The sequence below is a fragment of the Pristis pectinata genome, chromosome 1, assembly GCF_009764475.1.
Source record: "Pristis pectinata isolate sPriPec2 chromosome 1, sPriPec2.1.pri, whole genome shotgun sequence".
Lineage (NCBI taxonomy): Eukaryota > Metazoa > Chordata > Chondrichthyes > Rhinopristiformes > Pristidae > Pristis > Pristis pectinata.
In genome coordinates this window covers 33,451,997-33,472,691 of record NC_067405.1, presented here as the reverse complement: position 1 = coordinate 33,472,691, position 20,695 = coordinate 33,451,997, and the positions used below count along the sequence as shown (strand labels likewise).

The window sequence follows — 20,695 nt, the reverse complement described above, 5'->3', positions numbered from 1 at the left end:
AAAATGTTTTAGAAAAGCAAAATTGTATACCATCTCTTCCATTCATCCTTCTGGTTAAGATCATGCTGGCATTGTTCTGTTCTTTTTGTGCTTTCACTCAGACTCAGAAATGGTGGAATTTATGCACCATTATTTCACTCAAGCTTTCAGTCATCTGACTTAATATTTCATGATCTCATTATTACTGTTATCCTTGAAGGAATAACTAACAGAGGAAACCCTAACCCTATCCCTGATGCAGGAAAATGTGAAATGTCATAGTACATGACATGCAAAAGGCTAGTATGCAGCTACAGCAAGTAATTTATAAGCTAACAGCATGCTAGTATTTATTGCTTGGGGCATTTAATATAAAAGCAGGATTATGCCTCAGTCATATAGGGTGCGGTGAGATCATATCCAGAGTACTGTGTATAGTGTTGGTCTCCATACTTAAAGAAGGTTGTTAATGTGCCGCAAGACATTCAGAGGTTTATTAGACTAAAACTTAGAATGAGGGGTCTTGACAGGGTGAAGGAGAGGATGCTTCCTCTTGCGAACCTGGGGTCACTGGCTGCAAGTAAGGGGCTGTCCATTTAAGGCTAATGAAGCAAATGTTTTGCTTTCACTTGGAAAGTTATGAATCTTTGGAACTCTTTTCCTCAAAGGGCTGTGAAAAGTGATTCTGAATATTTCTAAGGTGCTGGTAAATAAATATTTGGTCGGCAAGGTTGCTATGGGTTGATGGAAATGCCAAGTTGAACTTATGGCCAAAACTATCATGACCTTAATAAACGGTGGGGAGGTGGGGAGGCTTGGGGGCTGAGTTGTCTATTGCTTCCGTTTCATTTCTCCACACGAGCACTACAAAATGGCATTGGGGGAATGGTAGCAGAAAATGATAGAACGCAATCAAGAAATTAACACCAATAGCTGATGATAACAAAGAAATCGCATTTACCAATTCAGATGATATCAAATGGCCATAACAAAGTACGATCAATTTATCGTCAACAGAGCCCATGCCTGGATTAATGCCTTAAACACGTCAATGAAATGAAACGTAGTGGATATCGGAGTCCATAGCATTTGCTGCAGGAAGAAAAAGAAGTTCTAACTTAAATACAGCCCTTCTCCATAGAGTTCATAGTACGTATTTGCTTTCTGAAAATACATTACGGCTGATATGGTGGTCTCCCTTCAATCAGAACTAAAATGGCAATTAGAAATCATCTTAAATATCAGTCGAAACCTTGATAGGTTTTCTACCTTAAAATGATACTAGTGTCCATCATTCGATATTATTACTTTTTTTTCCCCATCTCTGCGATCACCCTTCTACCATACCTTTCAAGAGTATATTACAACTGCATGATGCATGTATTCAGGAAATAAACGAAGAATTACAATTTAAAGTCACCATTTCTTCACCAATTAGTAGTTTGGTAAAAGAAATTGGTAGCGTACGTACAATTACATTAAACAATTATCCGGTGTCAAATCACAATTATGTTATTCAATTATCCGGTGTCAAATATACAATTATCCTGTCTAATATATCATCATGACAAGTAGTAAAATGTATACAGCTTTCTTCCCTGCGACAAATAAAACATCGGTACTTTACCTGGGAAAACAATGCCCCTTTAAAGGTCAAGCGCGAAGATTTACAGGATTTTGTATTTTGGAATTCTGCAACATGATTTAGTTGGCAGGAGGAACTGCTCCAGTGCCATCATGTAAAAAATATCTGCATCCGGATCCGGGTAACAATTTCTGCCACTCCCTTAACAAATATAAACTTTTCAAACTACTCCCACACAAAAAAAATGGACATGTTAAAAACTCGGCACGTTAAATACGACAACTTTTAACCTGCATTTCACCCCAGGGCTGTCAACTGCACTTGCCCCAGACTCTGATCCTCCTTCAGAACTTTTACCTTTTATCTGTTTCATCATTTTTTGTTCAGGAGGAGTTAATGTTGAAGAGGCGCTTTATCGCCAGAAGCAAGAGACAGAGAAACCATTTCTGCATTCCAATTTTGATCGCGAAATCATACAGGCTTCTGAAACAGTCCGCACACTGCCGCCTGCTTCAACTTCCTCATTTCTTATTCTGAGTCGTTTAGTGTGCATGCTTTAAAAGGGTCAGCTGGCGACTACAGAGGCAAAACAGAGAGTAATGGGAGTTTTGTTTAAAAAGTAACAGAGGGGATCAGCTGTCACTACTCATTGCCCAGGATAGGTTTGCAGAACGCGCAAAGCTGTTCTCTGCCTGATCCTCGGGTAGAGATTGATCACACTCCCGGCCACACCAACTCTGCCACGTATTGTCAAAAAACTGGTCAAAATCAACCGCTCCACCGATAAACGCGCTTCAGGTAATCACCGAAAATGATTAACAATCTGGGCGGCTATCCGGCGAACGGTTTTAACAATCTGCTGAATTCAATTCCAAAGTTGCACATCTCATTTACCATTGATCTGTTCGTGACACTACTCTTGCTTTTCGTCACAGTCTTTTCAACATCAGACCGCATCAACCACTAAAACTAAATCAACTGTTGGTTAAATTTAGAATTTAAACAATTGAATAGGAAATAAGGTCAACTGGGAAGCAGCTGCAAGACTAAACTGACACCCTGAAGCATTCCAGTTAAACTATTCTTACATGTTCACCTTCAGTGGGCTGTAGATCATGTACAAAGTGAAGGATAGGTACAACACGTCCTTCGGTCCGCCTAGTCCACGCTCTCATCAACCAGCCATTGACATTAATCCCATTTTATCGCCCATTCTCGTCCACTCCCTACACACCAGGGACAATTTACAGTCGCCAATTAACCTACCAACCCACAGGTCTTTGGGCTGTGGTAAGAAACCACAAGAGAGACTACAGGTGCTGAAATTCTAGAGCAACAAATACAAAATGCTGGAGGAACCTAGCGAGGTCAGGCAGCATCTATGGAGGGAAATGAACGGTCGACGTTTCGGGTCGAGACCCTTCATCAGAACCGTTCATTTCCCTCCATAGATGCTGCCTGACCTGCTGAGTTCCTCCAGCTTTTTGTGTTTGTTACTGGAGTAAACCATGCGGGCACAGGGAGAACGTGCAAACTCCACAGAGTGCTGGAGATCAGGATTGAAAGTTGGTCTTTTGATACTGAGGCACCAACTCTACTAGCCACGCCGTCGATTTGCTTTAACCCCAAATACAAATATCCTTTTGCAGCAGCCTGATCGCTTGCGTTTACGATTCTATATGGGAGCACTCGCGTTCTTCGAAATTGCACCGATTTCTTACCCTCATACCTCAATTACGTTTCATGTAAACCCTTACTTCAAAGGTACAGCCATTTTTCTTCAGTCTATTTGATTAGCACTGAATATTTAGGTGCCAGTTGAGACTCTGCCAATCGGTTTATATAATAAACATCACTAAAGAGTAGCTCATTGGCAAATTGTACAGCAGCACATTCAGGAATGAAGGAAGGCTTCGTAACTGCAGGATAATTATGCCCCGAGAAAGTTAACTCTTCTGTTGGAGCCTCGGATTCAAGGTTTGGTATTACCTACTTCTTCACTATATTTTTATGAAAAATTGTATGTGAATGTAAAGAATAAAGCAGATCTGGACAAGAATTACAAAAATTGATATAGAAATAGGCTACTGCCAAATACATTAAATGAGAAGCCTTCAGTCTAAATTCACAAAGCATCGATAACGATGCCACGATTATAAATAAAGACATAACATCACTTTTATTTTTTTTATTTTGAAACTAAAACAAATGTCATTCAGAAGAAGGATCTTCACTGTGATAAAAAAAAGTCACAAATGTGAAGATGTATGAAAATAACACCGCATATTTTATACACAAATGTTATACACTAAACTTTTCTTCCACGCAGAATCCTTCAAGATATGGCAGCGTTCCCCATCTTCAAAAGTTGTTATTCAGCATCATTGTTTATAAATTAACAACCAACAAAACTGATTTCTGAACATTTATAACTATGTATTAAAAAGATTCCTTGAAGATGAAAATGTGATACTTCCAATTTCTCTAATACACAGTTTATAAAGTACTGCATATCTTTTGATAACTGTTTAAAGCATTTTGTAGGAACCTATCTTATTACATATCTACACAGTATTTGATGACACATTGTAAAATTATTGAACGGTGTATCAATATCTACTCCTCATAAATCCATTCCCCAAAATATTTGCATATCAATGTGTAAACCCTCAATGTAAATGATATTGAAGTGATAAGTTTTATGTAGGGTAAAGGAAAGACTGACAGATTTGTTAACACAAACACACAGTTCTCCAGCACAACTTGATTGTGGAGTAATGAACAACTGAACTAAAGCATGAATTTTTGTTTGTACTTTGACTGTGGCCAACAGATTTTGTAACAAATTTAGCTTTTACAATATACTACAAAATTGATCTCTCTAGTTAGTGCTTCTACATTAATAGAAAAGCAAGCTTACGTATAAAATTGACCAGTGTACTAAAAGAAACCAGAATAAAGTATCACTTGGCAAGTCCATCAGTGTATAAATGGCTAGCAAATAACATACAACCTATGCGACTCCTTTTGTAAATGTGATGCAGTTTTACCTACATTAATATGTTATTCATTTTGCTGCTCTGTATAGATATGCAGTTTCAATCCCTCACTACCAGCAATGTCTGGAAGTTAGCATTGTCTGATTATTTTGTCTAAACATTTATTTACATAAAGCTATGAATCTGAATTGTTCTTATTACAACAGAAATCTTCAACACCTTTTTCCAAAATGTAAGATGCCATCTCTTCCTCCCAACGGAAAAATAAAATGCCTCTGCAATTATACAGGGAGAAGAATACTTTCAAGCACATTACATTTCAATCAATTTTTTATGTTGCTGTAGAATAAGATTTTGCGGGGCCTTCCTTCCCTTTCCTCTATGACACAGATCATTTAAAAAGGTTAACATCTCATGCTAAAATATTGGGTGATGAAATGAAAACAAACAATGTGCACATGCAAAAATTCTAGAGCACTAAATACAACTTTACATTCTTGGAATGCATTTGTTTCAATTAAAAGAGCCATAAAGTGAAAATTGAGTGAAACCATATTTGTAATCACTAAAGATACAATTACATTTAAAAAGAACCCAAGCCATTACAAGTACAGATCACCACCAACTGTAAAGAATCATCATTTACACATTGGCTATAATCAAACATTACCTGTGTTTATAGAAGGTACTGAAATGAATGGAACAACACAAAATAACCTCTTAACACTATAAAACACACATTTTGGATTACAATTTGATAATAGTTTTCGTGTACATCTCACACCTTCTAAGGAAAATATTTTAAAAGTGCACATTTTAATGTTTTTCAAAAAGTACATTGTACACCTTACCAACTCAGAAGTTTTTGTTTAAATATCCCCAGAAATGGGAAAGTAAAAATAGCAATGCAGTTTCATTTAGGTTTGCGATGAACTCAACTAAAAGCAGTTGAGCCCGACAGACATGGTGACTTTAGATCCTTCTTTAAGAGGGGCAAAAAAATCACAAATGTGAAATGTTTTCTTAGTTATTACTGCTGGCTTGAATTTAAACATTTACAGAATTGATTTAAAGCATCAGTGCTCATTTCAGTGCAAGTGGAAGTTCATGAGCAACAAGGTGTGCACAGGCAGCACTTCAATGTGCCTTGAATAGTAGCCATGTTAAAAAAAATTGCAGCTGCCTCAAGATATTTCTACTGAGTATCCTATCTCAAGAAGTTGAGAAAGCAAAGCATGTAATCACTTATTTTGTTTCTAAACTTTAAAATGATGGCTGCTTAATGTACTCCAATTATCAAAGTACTCATATCTACCAGACATCTTGATATTTGGTCCAGTGTTCTACATCCAGTAAAAAAAAATACATTTATAACCAGCTTTTATAACCTAAGGTTTTAAACTGGGGTCCATAAAGTCTATTGTATCTGACAGAGAACCAGAGAATCCTCAAGATGAGCACATTTCAGTCTGCCTGGGGCTAAGGACTACAAGTACAACATCTTGAGAATTTTTACATTTTATATTTCACTTTTAACTTATTCCCTCATGAGTATGTTACTTCTTTTGCTTATAAACAGGAGGCATTCTTTACTAATGCACATTGTTTCTTTGGATAGTTGACATTGTTAAAAATTGGGACGTTAATACTAGCATGGCAGCTCCCCAAAGAAAGATTTCAAAATCAGTGTTTGGAAAACATTAAGATGTAGGAGGACAGCTGAAACATAGATGTGCTTTCCTGAAATGTACCACAACGTATAACTGGCCTACAATACATCTACACAATGGCTTAGCTGCGAATAAACTACACAAGGGCATAGAGAATTTGAATTTGCACTTCTCAGATGTCACTTTAAAGAGTTAAATTTTAAGTGCAGTTAGTTACATAGGCCAACTCTGGTAAATTACAAAAAAGTTAGAATTTTTTTTCTTTTAAAGAAGAGTTTCTCTGGTCATCATTTCCAACTTATTTTATCACTGCACTCCAACTTGAACTCCCACCAGTAAATATTAGAATGTTTTGAAACCTACAAAGATGATATAAATATAAAAATACAAAATTTACATCTTTGGCTGAAACATTCCTTAAGCATGTCACAGAATGAAGAGAGTGCACTGACCAGCCAGATATCCAAAAATCATACAAATCTCAGAGGGGTTTTAACCAATGTCGTCCATCTCAATTCAAACAATCTTTCCACTAAACCATAGATCAATTTATTCCTTTGTATATTTACGGAAGCATCTGATATGACATTTTATTGGAAGAGTTACTTCAACCCATTAAATCACAGCATTTGGAGGTCACTGGAATTCTGAACAATGCTAAGCCAAAGCCTTACAATAAATTGATTACAAGGAATGATTACTGCCTGAAAATGAAAACGTTGACAACTATTTCTCCAAATGAGATGACAAGTTTACTAATTAGATGCAAGAAAGATTCTTAATCAGCTGATTCAAATGTGGAAGGTGTCTTTGAACTATAAAAGCGTAGTACGCCACAATGTACAAAAATCACATTTACAGAAAGGGTAACAAAACAGAACATTTTGTGGTATGATGTAGTTGTTGCATTATATATTTTTGAAAAGTTGTTATGCAGACAAGGTATTACACACTAAATGGGTAGGTACTGTAATATAAATTAACAGGTAAATTTTCTCCAAGGAAACACAAGGTTTTATATACTAAACATACAAAAATAGGGATATAAACTATATTTTAATAAGGCAACCCAATATATTGGAGAGCCGAAAACTGCATCACACAACTAGGGAAGTATTAAAGCACTTTTTGTGCTTTGTATGGTTTGAGGAACTAAATTCCCACATTCATTTCTAAAATAAATAAAATTTCGCTTTTTTTAAACTCATGGTATAAATAGAATGTTCAACAGATAATCGTTGAATATCATTCTTCTCCCACTCATCATATCTGTGGGCTTCCTTACATGAAGAAAATGCAAGTTAGATAAAAATTATGTTCCAATTCCTTCTCCTACATATAAACAGGAAAAAATTTTAGTTTTGTTTACAATCTTAGTAAATCTGAGTAGAAAAGTGCATAATTTCAAAGAAAATCCAAAGAAACTAAGTTATTAGTTTGGTTTTACCCTAAATGTAGAAGTGACTGATTATTTTTTTTTCTTCAAAAGTGCCAAAATATTTCGGGGCATGTTACAAGGTGAGGCATAGCAGCAGTGTTAAACAACAGTTAAAGCCCTGCCACAACACAATAACCTGCGACATGCTATGCATGGCTGAAATTTGCAAAGAAAACGTTTTTAACAATGTTGCACTGCAGCACAATTGGGTTTTGGTATTCAAGGGGCCTTATTCAAGGCTTCTATATGAATGCGTTAAACTGAACCAAAACTGCATTAACTACTGATTATACTGCACTCCATCCTATACAGAGCAGCACATAATACAAGAATTGTCAATTTGAAGTGCTAGCCCACTTTCTTTTTTTAAAAACAAAGATTAGAGTTCCTGCTATCCAAAGGCTTGACTGGCTGTGGCATCTGGTGAAGCAGTCATTTGAGCTCTTCCCTCCGGTACACTCACTAATGGAAACTCTGAAAACTCTGCACTAGTTCCACGCACCCTCAGGTTTACTTGTCCATTGGAGGCACTATATGGGGGATTTATACCAGACCTTGCAGTCTGGTACTGAGATCTGAATGTTTGTTCAAATGTGCCTATTTGATAAGCCTGGTGAACTGGCTGAGCTTCCACCTTCTTCTGAGAAGTCATTTGATCCAAGAACTCTTGTGCTGAAACAGAATTATGATTTGCCTCTTCATTTGAAAAAGAAAAGGTGTGCTGCGACTCACCGACCATTAAACCATAATGGGACTTCTCAGAAGAAGGTCGCAGGGGTGAATTCATGCTCGTTCTAAAGCCACGCTGCATAGTCATTGAGGCCATGGAAGAAAATAATGGTTGACTCGTGAGGTTTGGGGTTTCAGGTCCAAAAGCAAGGTTCTGGCTGGGTAAATATGCATCATTCTGGCTTGTTCTTTCCAAAGCTTGCTGGAGAAATTTTGAGTATTCATGAAGCATACTGGCTTTGTCCGAAGAGGCTGACTGAGAACTTGCACCAACTCTCTCGGGCTGTGCAACCTCAGCTACATCTGAAGTGTTAATCGACATACTTGAGGCCACTTCTGTATCAGCAACACTAAAAGGCATTTCATGTTGTCCATTTGCCTTGTGAGAATAATGCTCTAGCAGAGTCTGCAGTACCTCATCAGGGATCCCACTTTTGTCATGACTGTTCTTTATTTCAACACTTAGTGACTGAGAGTCCAACATAGATGCTGCTGTACTTTCATCAATGACACTCGCTACAGCGGCTTGGGTCACAGATGGCTGTGATGCTATCTGGCCTACATTCAGGGCATACTCTCTGCTGTTATTACTTGCTGCTTGCAGGTAACGCTTCTTCTTCAGAAACTGCATTGCATCATCATAGTTGTTACTGCTATGCACAGGTTTGCTGGGAACTTCCTGTAATGAGTCAACCTGATCAATGTCATGGTTTCCTTCAGAATCCAGCAGACCTGGTTTACCAATAAGTTCATAAGTATATTTAGTAACTTTATTTTCTTCATAAGTGGATAAAGCAGGCATTGCCTGGCTTGGTTCCAACTGGAGTTTCTGACTCCTTTTACTGCTCACTTTTTTGATGACCAGTTTTGGTGGATGGATATCTCCAGATGTACTTTCCAAAGGGTTGCCACTATTGGATGAATGTGGTATTTCAACAGAGTATTCAGTCACCATATATTCATCTTTCACTTTTGAAGCAATACTATACAGCGATGGATAATCACTGTCATTTTCATCTTTCTTCTGGTCAAGCTTATCCAAGGTGCACTCTTTTTCAGAGAGAGGGCCAGTGGATCTTGATTTCTCCCCTGTTTTCTGTTTCTTTTTCCGCGGTATCGGATTATCTTTGTGTAGCAAAGCAGCATTTGGATCATCCTCATTTCCTCCCACATCACTCATCTTCAAAGCACACTTCAGTTTTTTATCTCTGTTTTCATGGCACATCCGTTTATGTTTTAATACACGGTCAGTTCTGGAGAAATACTAAAATAATAACATTAGAATCAATATCATTAAAATTATGTTTGATTCTCACAAACCCCCAAAGAAAATAAATGCACATTCTGCATGGTTTACCTTTCAGCTTTAATCACCATCAGCTACAAAAAGTGATAAAAATTGTAATGCACATCAAAAATGCCACATGACAATAGTTCACGGGTATTCTGTGATAACCAAGTTAGTCATCCATTATTGCACTGAAAATCAATCACACTGCAACAAAAGAGACACAAAGAAGTGGATACATCACAGACAAAATCTAGAGCTAATTTAAACTCTAGACTAATCAAAATTTGAATTCTAAAAATAACAGGTCTGACTGAAAACCAAAGCTTCCTTTGGAAATAGTCAGTTGTCAGACATTTGCAGCTCAATCAGTCTCTGACTTCTATGCACACTCAGACAATCGCAGAGATCTGAGAGGAGCTGGAGGTCAGAAGGCAGTGCAACTGACCTTGCACTCAGACCCCAGATTTACCCAACTGCATGTGCAAGAGAGGTTGAGGGGTCTTCACATCTAGCCCCCCAGCCTCACACTAGGAATTATTGGTGGAGAAATGGCAATTCCTATCCCCCTTACAAAAGATAAATGCTTGAGTTATTTTCAAGTTTTTCCCAAAGGTGTTTTAATTACATATTTGTAATACTTAAAAATCTTTAATATCATTTTAATTACTCAAATCCATTTGATCTTTTTTTATGCAGTCAATTAATTACTTTTCAAATCTAATTAACGTTCCAAATAGAGCAAGCCAGCAGACAATTATGCACGACTGTTTTAGTGAGCAAGCATTGTTTAATTCAAATTGCTGGATCTCTTGTAGTTGACACCATTTGTGGTCCTATTCTATCACTGAAAATTACATAGCTTTTCAGAAGTTATTTGGTAAGCGCCTTGTTGATACATTTAAAACACCAAGCATTAAAAGGAATATGACATTTTTGACAATGGCAGTAGACCACAGTGGTTAAACCAGAGTAGTTAATGACAGCTTCTTAAAAGTACGCAATGAAGTGTCCATGGTTTACATCTTTTCATTTCAAAAAACAATCCGTTACTCACTGAAGTAAAGCACAATGTGATGTCATGAGATCCCTAAACTCATTGTTAGTGCCTGTCTGCTGTCATTATGTCTTTGTCTGATGCAAGGCAAAAGAATAAAAACAAAATGATAGAAGGTCACTGAAATGAAGCATTAACTCTTTCCCTCTCCAAGTATACTTCCCAACCTGCTGAGGACTTCCAGGAGAAACTGATAAAAACATACAATCTCTAAATTTTATAACTAAGACAGTGAGATACAAAAGCAATCATGTTGAAGTCACACAAAACACTTACATACACCACAGCCAAAACACTGGTTTAGACACACTACTTTAGGAAAGATATCAAGACAATGCACAGGATGCAGAAGAGATTCAGGAAGATCAAAAAAGATGAGAGAATACTTATGAAAGGAATTTTTCTATTTTCTTCCACTAGGAATGAGAAAGGAGAAAAATTGACAAGAGGTACTGTACTCAGAACACAATTCCACTGTTCAATAAGAATAGATTCAAGATAGAACAATACAGCACCATACAGGCCCTTTGGCCCACCATGTTGTGCATCCCACAAAGAATGGAGAGACATTAAGAATTTTTTTTTTTAAAAATGTGAAGATGTGAGAAGGTAGAAATACATAAAAGTTATAACATGCATCCAAGTCCAGGGCCCAACTACTTCCACACCCCTCTATCCATTATACACTGACAACCTTGAACATTGACAGTTTGTTTGTCAACTACCAGCTCATAAAGCCGTTAACTTTTTTCTCCCCACCAACTTCCTTTGCATATTTTTTTTTGTTCCATCAACAGTTCGTTATACTGGATTTGAGTATTAGGAACAATTTATCAAACCAATCCTATGCTTTCATAATTTTTAAACATTTCCCTGTGGTAATAAAGGCACTCCATGTTTTGGTTTGTCTTTCTTCATATTTGGGAGGATTTCTGTTTCAGAGAACCAGTGTAGGCGTGACAGGCAAGTTGACTTTTCAGGCTGTAAAATTCCCTAATCAGTGCTTCACATGTACAGTGATAATTACTTTAAGTAATTCTCACCTGGTGGCAGTATTCACACTGATATGGTTTCTCTCCACTGTGAGTTCGCTTATGCCTCTCCATATGATATTTCTGTATAAACCTCATGTCACATTCATCACATTGAAAGGGTTTTTCGCCTGAAAATGACAAATCCAAAAGAATTACACATGGTCACTAGACAATGCATTATATTCAGTTTTACATCAACTCCAATATATCTCTAAAGACCACAGGTTTAGAAGAGTAAATCAGCACTAATTTGAAAACATGGGTATCCTTAAATTCATTAAAAACAATGCCACTTTTTTTTCCTCCAATGCTGTCAATTCCCCCACAACCATCACCCAAATAGCCACTCAAGTGTGCACCAAGAAAGCAAGTATAAGCTGGACGGCTGATGATATTTAAAGTGGACCTTCCGTTTCCACTGTAGGGCACCAACCATCACTGGATCAACTGTATGGAAGTGGATAACCATGCCACTTGGAATCTGTAGCTTCCAAATTGCATATCAGAAGAAAATATTCTGATATTATGGGAAAGAACTATTAATTTATCAAATATGCAAAAATGAATAATGCAATGTCATGTAGAACAATAAATTTGGTTCATTTATTTTCCCTATTCAAAGCAGCTTTACCATTGCCCTGTAACTCTAAGAAGATAAAAAAAAGTCCATATGATTTCTCTGCTATTCAAAAGATCATAGCTGACTTTTTTTTTAACCTCGACATAACTTTCCTGCACTAACCCCATTTCTATCACTTTTCTTAAAATCAAGTACAAATTAGGGGTTAAATCTGGATACTGTGTGTGGCACAGCTGCCTGTGTTAACTCGCTGAAATATTCGGTGAATGAGAATTACACAATTTATTCATCACGTATCAAACCACATTAAGCATTTCACTTATTTCATTGCTACTTGTTGAACATTGCTGAATGCAAATTGGATGCCACATTTGTCTACGTTAAAGTAAAAGTAGCTACACTGCCAAGGCAATTCATTGAAAAGAAGCACTCCTTGTACACATGGCCAGAGGGACATGCATGTAATGAATGACTAATTAATCTGAAAGATCAGTAGAATATAACTGGTACAGCTTTACACATACTAATAACCTGTGCTATTTTCATTCTGCCAGTAGCTCAGCTAGCTGAGCAAGAGGAGCCACAGAAAGCATTCACACTTAATCCTCAATCTATTTATTTCACCAAGGCAATGAGCAGATTGCTTCAGTAAACATCTGTACAAAAATCATGGTTTGGCTCTAACCGGTGTATGCACTGAACCAATTCTGGGGCATGTACATTATGAAGACCAGAAAGGGTTTTGAATAGGTAGAAAGAGTGTTTCCAGGATCAGGATTTAGTGTCACATAAATGGACTGGTAAAGCTGGGATCGATCTTTCCAAAGCAGAGAAGGTTAAGAGAAGATTACATAGGCAATTTAAGTGATGTTTGAAGGCACAAAGGATTTTGATGAAGAAATAAGACGAAACTGTTTTCAATGATTGAAGGGATGGTAACCAGAAGTCACAGATTTATGGTGTCTGACAAAAGGCCCAAAGTTAACAAGAGTAAAATATTATTGTGCAACAGATGGGGTTGATATTTGTAATGTACCATCTGACAGGGTGATGGATATAGAATCAGTAATGGCTTTCTAAAAGAAACTGAAGAAAATAAATTGCAAGGATATCTGGAAAGAACGGGGAATGGAACTAACTGGATTGCTCTTGGAAAGCCAAGCACAAACACAGTGGTCCAAGCAGACTTTAGAGATGTATTTTACAAATCCATCATTGTTAAGGACTTTGGAATGGGAAAAAACATTGCATAATTGCAAATGTGTTATTTTTATTGACTGCTCTCACAATTTTACCAAAATATGACTAATACAGTGGTCTCCTTTCCATGGTCTTCTTTAAATGCTTTAATCAAAAGATGTGTGAAAGTAATACCCAAGGCGTAATGCCAAAGACAAAACTCGTAATTAGACATGTTCATATTTAACGAATTAATTAATCTGCTGTATAAAAGGACCACTGCATTTATAGTCACACACATGTATGGTTTTCTAAATGAATAGATATGGCATGCAAAAGCCATGAAGTGGAATTAACTAGAAAGAAAAAAATAATAAATATGAATTAGAACTTTACCAGTATGAATCTTCTCGTGTCTTTGCAGCAAGTACTTCTGAATAAAACGCATGCTACATTGACTGCATTGATACGGCTTTTCACCTTCAAAAGAAAAAGAATACTGTCAGTGAGTATTACGTTTGAACACAAGGAAACAAAATCCTTAATCCTGCATAATCCCCAGGCAGAAGTTTAAAATACCCAGATCATACAAAATAAAAGAGCCTTAATCAAATACCTAGATAGTGCACTGATGTCAAGATTCACATAAAATTTTACCAATTAGAGAATACATTCTACATTTAACAACTTTGCGACTTAGAGGGATAGATAGTTCAAAGGTATTTTGGGCCAAAATTTCCCGCTAAACCAAACAGGTTTGTTGATGACCTACAAAAACTACAGATTTTACCTCTTGAAGTATCAATTTGCAGCTAAGTACTGACCCGAACCTCAATGACAAGGTGCTGTAAGGCAGCAGGGTCTTTCATTCATGAATGCCATCATGTGGTAGAGTGAGAGAAAGAAAAGAAGCCGACTTGCAAAACAAGAACCTAACAGATGGCTTAGGTGGTTGTCAAATATGTCAAAAGCAGCCATTCAAAAACAAAAAATGGAATAATTTAAACATTTTTATAATTAAAATACTTAAGGAAATAACAATGAAAACAAAGTTCAGTTAACTCACACTTTTATAATTAAGCCATGCAAAGCTATCACTTGGATGTGCTAGAATCAGTCTTGCCCTGGTCCCTTGCAGCCATTCTTTGCCATCAAAATTAATGCATTTGCTGTTTAGGTGCTAGTTTAACTTTGCACAGATACAGTGTGCAGATTCCCAGTGTAAATACTGGAGAAATGTAACAAAATTGATTTCCACTGGTACACTCAACTAAGAGTTCAAATTAGAATACAACTGGCAAAAATCTCAAATGCAGAGCAACCAGCAAGTTCAGGATACGCAAGTTCACCATAGAAATCTGAAGTTGGTGGCAGCTCCACAGAAAAACACCAGCATTTCCCAGCAAGTTTTGCTCCATTACGAATGAATGTTAGGATGGGAATTCATGTAGTTCAGAATTGAGACAATAAAACTAAAATTAGAAGTATTTTTGTTTGCAATGAGCCATTGTTCAGGAAGCAACAACAAAATACCAAACAGTGATCCAAATCAAATTATAAATACATTAATATTTTGGCAATATTTTGCAGACAATAGATCTCACAAATGATAAAATATAAGCATTAAAGTAGACTTCATGAATGGTTTAGTACACAAGACCAACCATACCTGTATGAATGAAAACATGCCTTTGTAAATGGTAGTTGGTACGGAAAGCGGCATTACAGTGCTCACAGATATGAGATTTCAGACATTTTAGTCCCAGTGATCCATCTTCGTTTATTGTTAGAATCTGAACAAAAGCAAATGTAAAATAAAAATGCAATTTTATTTCAACACAGAATCTATTAGACACATTTCGCCAAATGCTTTCAAATCAAACAAAAACTTGTTCTACACACATTCTATAGACACAAGTGACCACACTAAAACTGATGAAATTTGCACATGAATTTGACATTCTATAGATTTTTTTAAAAAATGGAATCTAGGACAACCAGTACTGGAATGGAAGATGTGCCCAAGAAAAATAAAACTACAAGTGTTACAGATTAACCAATAAATATTCAACATTAAATATTCTTAATAAGTGTTTAAATTGTTTTGAACTTTATTTCCTCTCTAGAAACTGACAGAAGATGCATTACTTTACCCACAGGAACCAGCAGCCCCCATTCTTACTCACAATGCCATGAGGAAATTACAATACAATTCCTAAGGAGTGCACAGGCAAATCACATCTTTTCACAATCCCCATTCACATTTATTCAACTCTCAGCACAATTCACAGGATAGTGACCAGAAGTGGGAGCCCTTGTTCATTTTTCTGCTTCCTTATTCACTGATGCTGTGACCAACTAGAGATGCTTTTTCTCCCCCATTTCCTAGTGAACAACCTCGTTAAACTTGTTTATCTTCTCAACATTCTTTTATGTTATTGTTTTGCTTATTTGGGGGTCTGTAGCTTCCCCATAACATTCTTTTCTACCTCCCCTGCTGCAAGGAAGTTTCTACAGATACATACTTGGATTCAATATTAGCAATGTGTAGATAAACGTTTAGTCGTCTACACCTTAAATTATCAACATAATCTATACATTATCAGCATAGTCTCTCAGGAAGTGCAGCAAGATCCAGAAGTCACACCATAAGCCATTGCATTATACAACAACTTACAGAAAAATATTACATACTGCCATTTGACCACCTTCAAGCAATAAGCATACAAATAGTAATAACATAACAATCAAATTCAATTTCAAAATTCCCATTTACAGAGATCAGTACCATCGGGGAGCAGGAAAATTGGAGGGATGGGGGGATCAGAGGGGTGTGATGGGCTGCCTGCAGAAGTTCGACAGCAAGTCAATCCAGCCCACGGGATAGAAGCAGTGGTGTCCTCCTGCTTCCACACACAACCCCAGCCCCCAACCTCCAGGCCTTTAGTGCCGATTGCCCCCCACTCATTCCAAGCCCTAACTGAAGAAAGATCGTTTACAAATATGGAAGAAAAAGCTGCTAATTTTCACCGGGTGCCACAAGACAAAAACATTATTAGTAAGTGCTTTTTAAAGTCTAGAGAGTTTGTGTAGTTTAAACTGCATTTCCACCCAGAAAGTAGCAACTGATTTTTGCAACTTACCACTACTAATAAACAGTCAATATTATTTCTCAGTTTTGAAGTTTATTCTGCATTTTAGGTAGAGCCTTGAAGATGTCCTTTGTGCTTTAATCCATAATATGTTGTTTAGGTACTAAAATTCATCATTTTTTTTTGCATAACAAAAATTACCAAAAGGCCACAGTCTAGCTCAGTACCCCTACTGAATTCAGATTCACTTTTGATGTGTTAAGGAGCATCACAGGTACATCATTGAAAATGCTTTCCAATGAAAGCTGTTTCTTTTAACCACAACTTACGCTGCACTGCATCATTGGTAGATTCATTGATCAGGATCAAAAACTGTTAGATTCCCCTTTTACGTACAGGTAACAGCAAACACACCACTGCATTCCTGACATATGCATCTTGCCCCGCGTACGAAGGCATGAAGATTAAGCCGAAGCTATCCAGTCTATACACAATTTGGATGAATTACCTTTGAAGGAGATCGCTGCTTCCTTTTCTTTTTCTTTTGCAAATCTATTGGTTCTTTTTGTTGCCCTTTATCTTTCTTCAGTTGTCCACCTTCTTCAGCATATTGGATTTCCTGCTTTACGTTTACCTTTAGAATAACAAAGTAGTACTGAAATAAATTTCAAACCCAAGTGATGCAGCGCATTGTTCCAGAAATACTAGTGCCTGGTAGTGACAGCTTCAGCAACATAGACTTTATTATTGAAACACAAGAATAAACATGAAGAAATCATAGTACGAGAAAGGCAAAAGGCCTGGGTTGCCAATCAATAAGATTGCCCTGAACTGATCTGGGCCTCAATTCCACATCCTTGCCCTTCTTCCTTAATCACATTTCAAGTAACTATACACTATGCTAGCTTTTGATTCAAATAACAACACATAATACTAAAAATATCATGGCACCACAAACCTAAACCAGCAGAAAATTGCTGACAAAATATTTGGGTCAATAAAACAAAAATGGTATATATTACCTTATTAAAGTTATCAAGGAATCACCAAATTGGTTAGTGCAAGAAAAGAGTTAAAAACCTGATTCCAAGGACATTACCTGACAGACATCAACTGATCCACTTAGTAATGCTGCATTTTTATTTCTGATTTCCGACAACGGTAGTTTCACCTTTTAATTTTGCTCAATTCAGAACCACCATTTGGAAACCACCAAGAATATCATCAACTGGCCTGAGTACAAATTCTTCCCCATCACCCACCTCAGCATCCATAGAAGTGCCAACATAAACTGTAATGTATCCATATCACTGACAATCAGCCAAAGCCTGCTGCCAGTGGTTTGTTGACAATGGCAAGCTGGCCACCGCTGCTTTTCAGCCAAAGCTGCCTTGATGCTGGGTGGCAAAACAAAGTGTGGTGGCAGATCTTTAAGCAATCAAATGCCATAAACATAGACAGAACATTAGATCCTCCAGCCAACTAATTTATGTTCCCAGTTTTAGTCAGCTAGTCTAACTAAATGACTAAAGTTAATCCCTCTGCATGTCCTGACATCCACATACTCTAAAAACATTCAAATATCACTAGAAAACAATGAAACAACTAAAATACATCTAAAAGTAAAAATAATGAAACCATTTAAAATACTTAACTAAATATTAATTAAAACAATAACTACCTTCACTCATATGTAATCATACCTTGCCACTGATATGAATGGGCTTGCTGTTCCTGTGCCAGATCTACCTTGACAGAGGATTCCCAAGGAACTGCAGCAAGTTCACCCCCTGGACTCCTTTTGGAATCCAGGGCAATGTCAATGTCAGAGTGCAGTCAGCAAAACTCAGCCAAGAGTGGCGAACAGATTCAGGACTTTTGCCTTTGTGAAGGAACACTAAATTTGCTGGCACTTGCACATGGAGAAATACCAATTTCTATATCAAATTTCAGTGTCAGCAGTTCTTTTCCTTCCTCAATACACACAACCAAATCTTACAGGCCAAGGCATGCCACCCACAGTCTTCCCAAGCTATCCAGGCCTGGATGCAGAAGCCTTAATTTGCCATCCTGAAGCACTCTAGACTCCAGCAGCAAATGACTAAGCAGTGACAGGGCCTCCAGATATGCACTCACAAATCCCTACTGTAAAACACCCAAGAGCTTTACTGGTCAGCAAAGCTAGAGGTAGGGCTTTGCTAGCTAGAAGAGCTGCAGATCATTTGATAGATTCTAAATGGCACAAATACCTACATTCGAAAACTATTACGTAATTAAAAATGTTAAAAAAGTTAAAAACATTAAGCTAAAATGAAATTATAAATTCAAGAACTATGGTTTTGCAGAGACTCAAAAGACTACAGATGCTGGACTCTGGAGCAACAAACAAAATGCCGGAGGAACTCAACAGGTCAGGCAGCATCTATGGGGGGAAATGGACAGTCAATATTTTGGCTCAGGACCCTTTACCTGGAGCAGATGAAGGGTCTTGACCCAAAACATCAACCCTCCACAGATGCTGCCTGGCTCGCCAAGTTCTTCCAGCATTTTGTTTGTAACCATGGCTTTGCCTTTGTTTTATGTCTATAGCCGTACAAATCCCATTGAAATCAAAACTATCATGGATCCTGCATCCTGTCTAACCTGGCACAGGGTCCAAGAAGCAATGCCCTCAGGTAAATGCTGGAGAACGTCAGCAGAATGGAGCCCTACCACTGGACTTTGTGGGGATCCAGCACCAGATTCACCGCTCCAATTACATCAATAAAGATGCAAATCCTGATTTTACTTCCACTTAAATGGAGACGTGGTTTTGAGACAGTTAATAGCTACCAAAAAGAGCTGGATAGCCTTCACAGAGTCACTTTTGTTTGAAGTTTATCTCTTGGAAGAAACATCTATAGGATGGCTACCGTCTAATTGTTCAGTGAAACAAGTGGGCAGCCAACCAAATATATTTGGTGTGCACTTTTCAACTTTAATGATTAATCTTCAGAGTGCACAGTTGTAACCTAAGCAAAAGTTCCAAATCTTGTTTTCTTATTAAAGTACCCAGTACAAGTCAAGGACGTCAATAATGCTTCCTTAATTATTATGGTCAGCAGAATGGTTCTCTCAACAATTTCCAGGTGCTACCAGAAACACACCGTGGATGCTGGCAAGCACATACATGGCAGTTTATGCTGTGTAAGCAATGGGAACCAGTGTAATTATACCACCTGCAGATTCATCTAGGGCTTTCCTGAACAGCCACCCATTGTTAATCTAACACAAACAGGAGGAATAGAGAGATCTTGGGGTCCACGTCCATAGATCCCTCAAGGTTGCCACACAGGTCGATTGGGTCATTAAGAAGGCGTATGGTGTGTTGGCCTTCATTAGTCAGGGTATTGAGTTCAAGAGCATCGAGGTGACGTTGCAGCTCGATAAAACTCTGGTTAAACCACACTTGGATCATTGTGTTCCATTCTGGTCGCCTCATTATACAAAGGATGTGGAAGCTTTAGAGAAGGTGCGGAGGAGATTTACTAGGATGCTACCTGGACTGGAGAGCATGTCTTATGAAGATAGGTTGAGTGAGCTGGGGCTTTTCTCTTTTGGAGAGAAGGAGGATGAGAGCTGACTTGATAGAAGCGTACAAGATAAGAGGCATAGATCAAGTGGACAGTCAGAGACTTTCCCAGGGCAACAATGGCTAACACGAGGGGGCTTAATTTTAAGGCGATTGGAGGAAGATACAAGGGAGATATCAGAGGCAAATTTTTTTTTAAAAAAAGAGTGGTGGATGCGTGGAATGCACTGCCGGCAGAGGTTGTGGAGGCAAATATATTAGGGACATTTAAGAGACACTTAGATAGCCACATGAATGATAGAAAAATGGAGGACTATGTGGGAGAGAAGGGTTAGATAGATATTAGAGCAGGATAAAATATCAGCTCAACATCGTTGGTCAAAGGGCCTATACTGTAATGTTCTATTATGTTCTATAAACTTAAGCTGCTCATAACCTAACCCCTCATTCCATTCCTTAAAAAGAGTAGCAAAAACAAGCCAGGAGACCACAGG

At 37.6% G+C, this 20,695-nt stretch overlaps 2 protein-coding genes across 11 annotated transcripts in view; both read right to left on the bottom strand.

The window, feature by feature from the left end:
- Positions 1 to 2,182, bottom strand: part of slc12a8 (solute carrier family 12 member 8) — a 104,014-nt gene extending 101,832 nt beyond the window's left edge. For 2 of the 6 annotated variants that reach the window (XM_052019216.1, XM_052019252.1), the window contains exons 1-2: positions 1,922 to 2,182; positions 941 to 1,071 (exon numbers count right to left, since the gene is read on the bottom strand). The gene's annotated coding sequence lies outside the window, so the exon portion shown is untranslated. Of the gene's footprint in view, positions 1 to 940; positions 1,072 to 1,606; positions 1,726 to 1,921 lie in introns of those variants that run through there. The other 4 variants (XM_052019223.1, XM_052019232.1, XM_052019263.1 and 1 more) reach the window with 4 other exon arrangements.
- A 5,519-nt stretch (positions 2,183 to 7,701) lies between these two features.
- znf148 (zinc finger protein 148) overlaps positions 7,702 to 20,695 on the bottom strand; it is a 37,410-nt gene continuing 24,416 nt past the window's right edge. For all 5 annotated transcript variants that reach the window (XM_052023972.1, XM_052023955.1, XM_052023945.1 and 2 more), the window contains 5 exons: positions 17,139 to 17,264; positions 15,208 to 15,331; positions 13,935 to 14,018; positions 11,789 to 11,907; positions 7,702 to 9,664 (listed from right to left, as the gene is read on the bottom strand). In XM_052023972.1, coding sequence (XP_051879932.1) covers positions 8,063 to 9,664; positions 11,789 to 11,907; positions 13,935 to 14,018; positions 15,208 to 15,331; positions 17,139 to 17,264 — 2,055 coding nt within the window. In that variant the 3' untranslated portion in view covers positions 7,702 to 8,062. The remainder of the gene's footprint in view (positions 9,665 to 11,788; positions 11,908 to 13,934; positions 14,019 to 15,207; positions 15,332 to 17,138; positions 17,265 to 20,695) is intronic.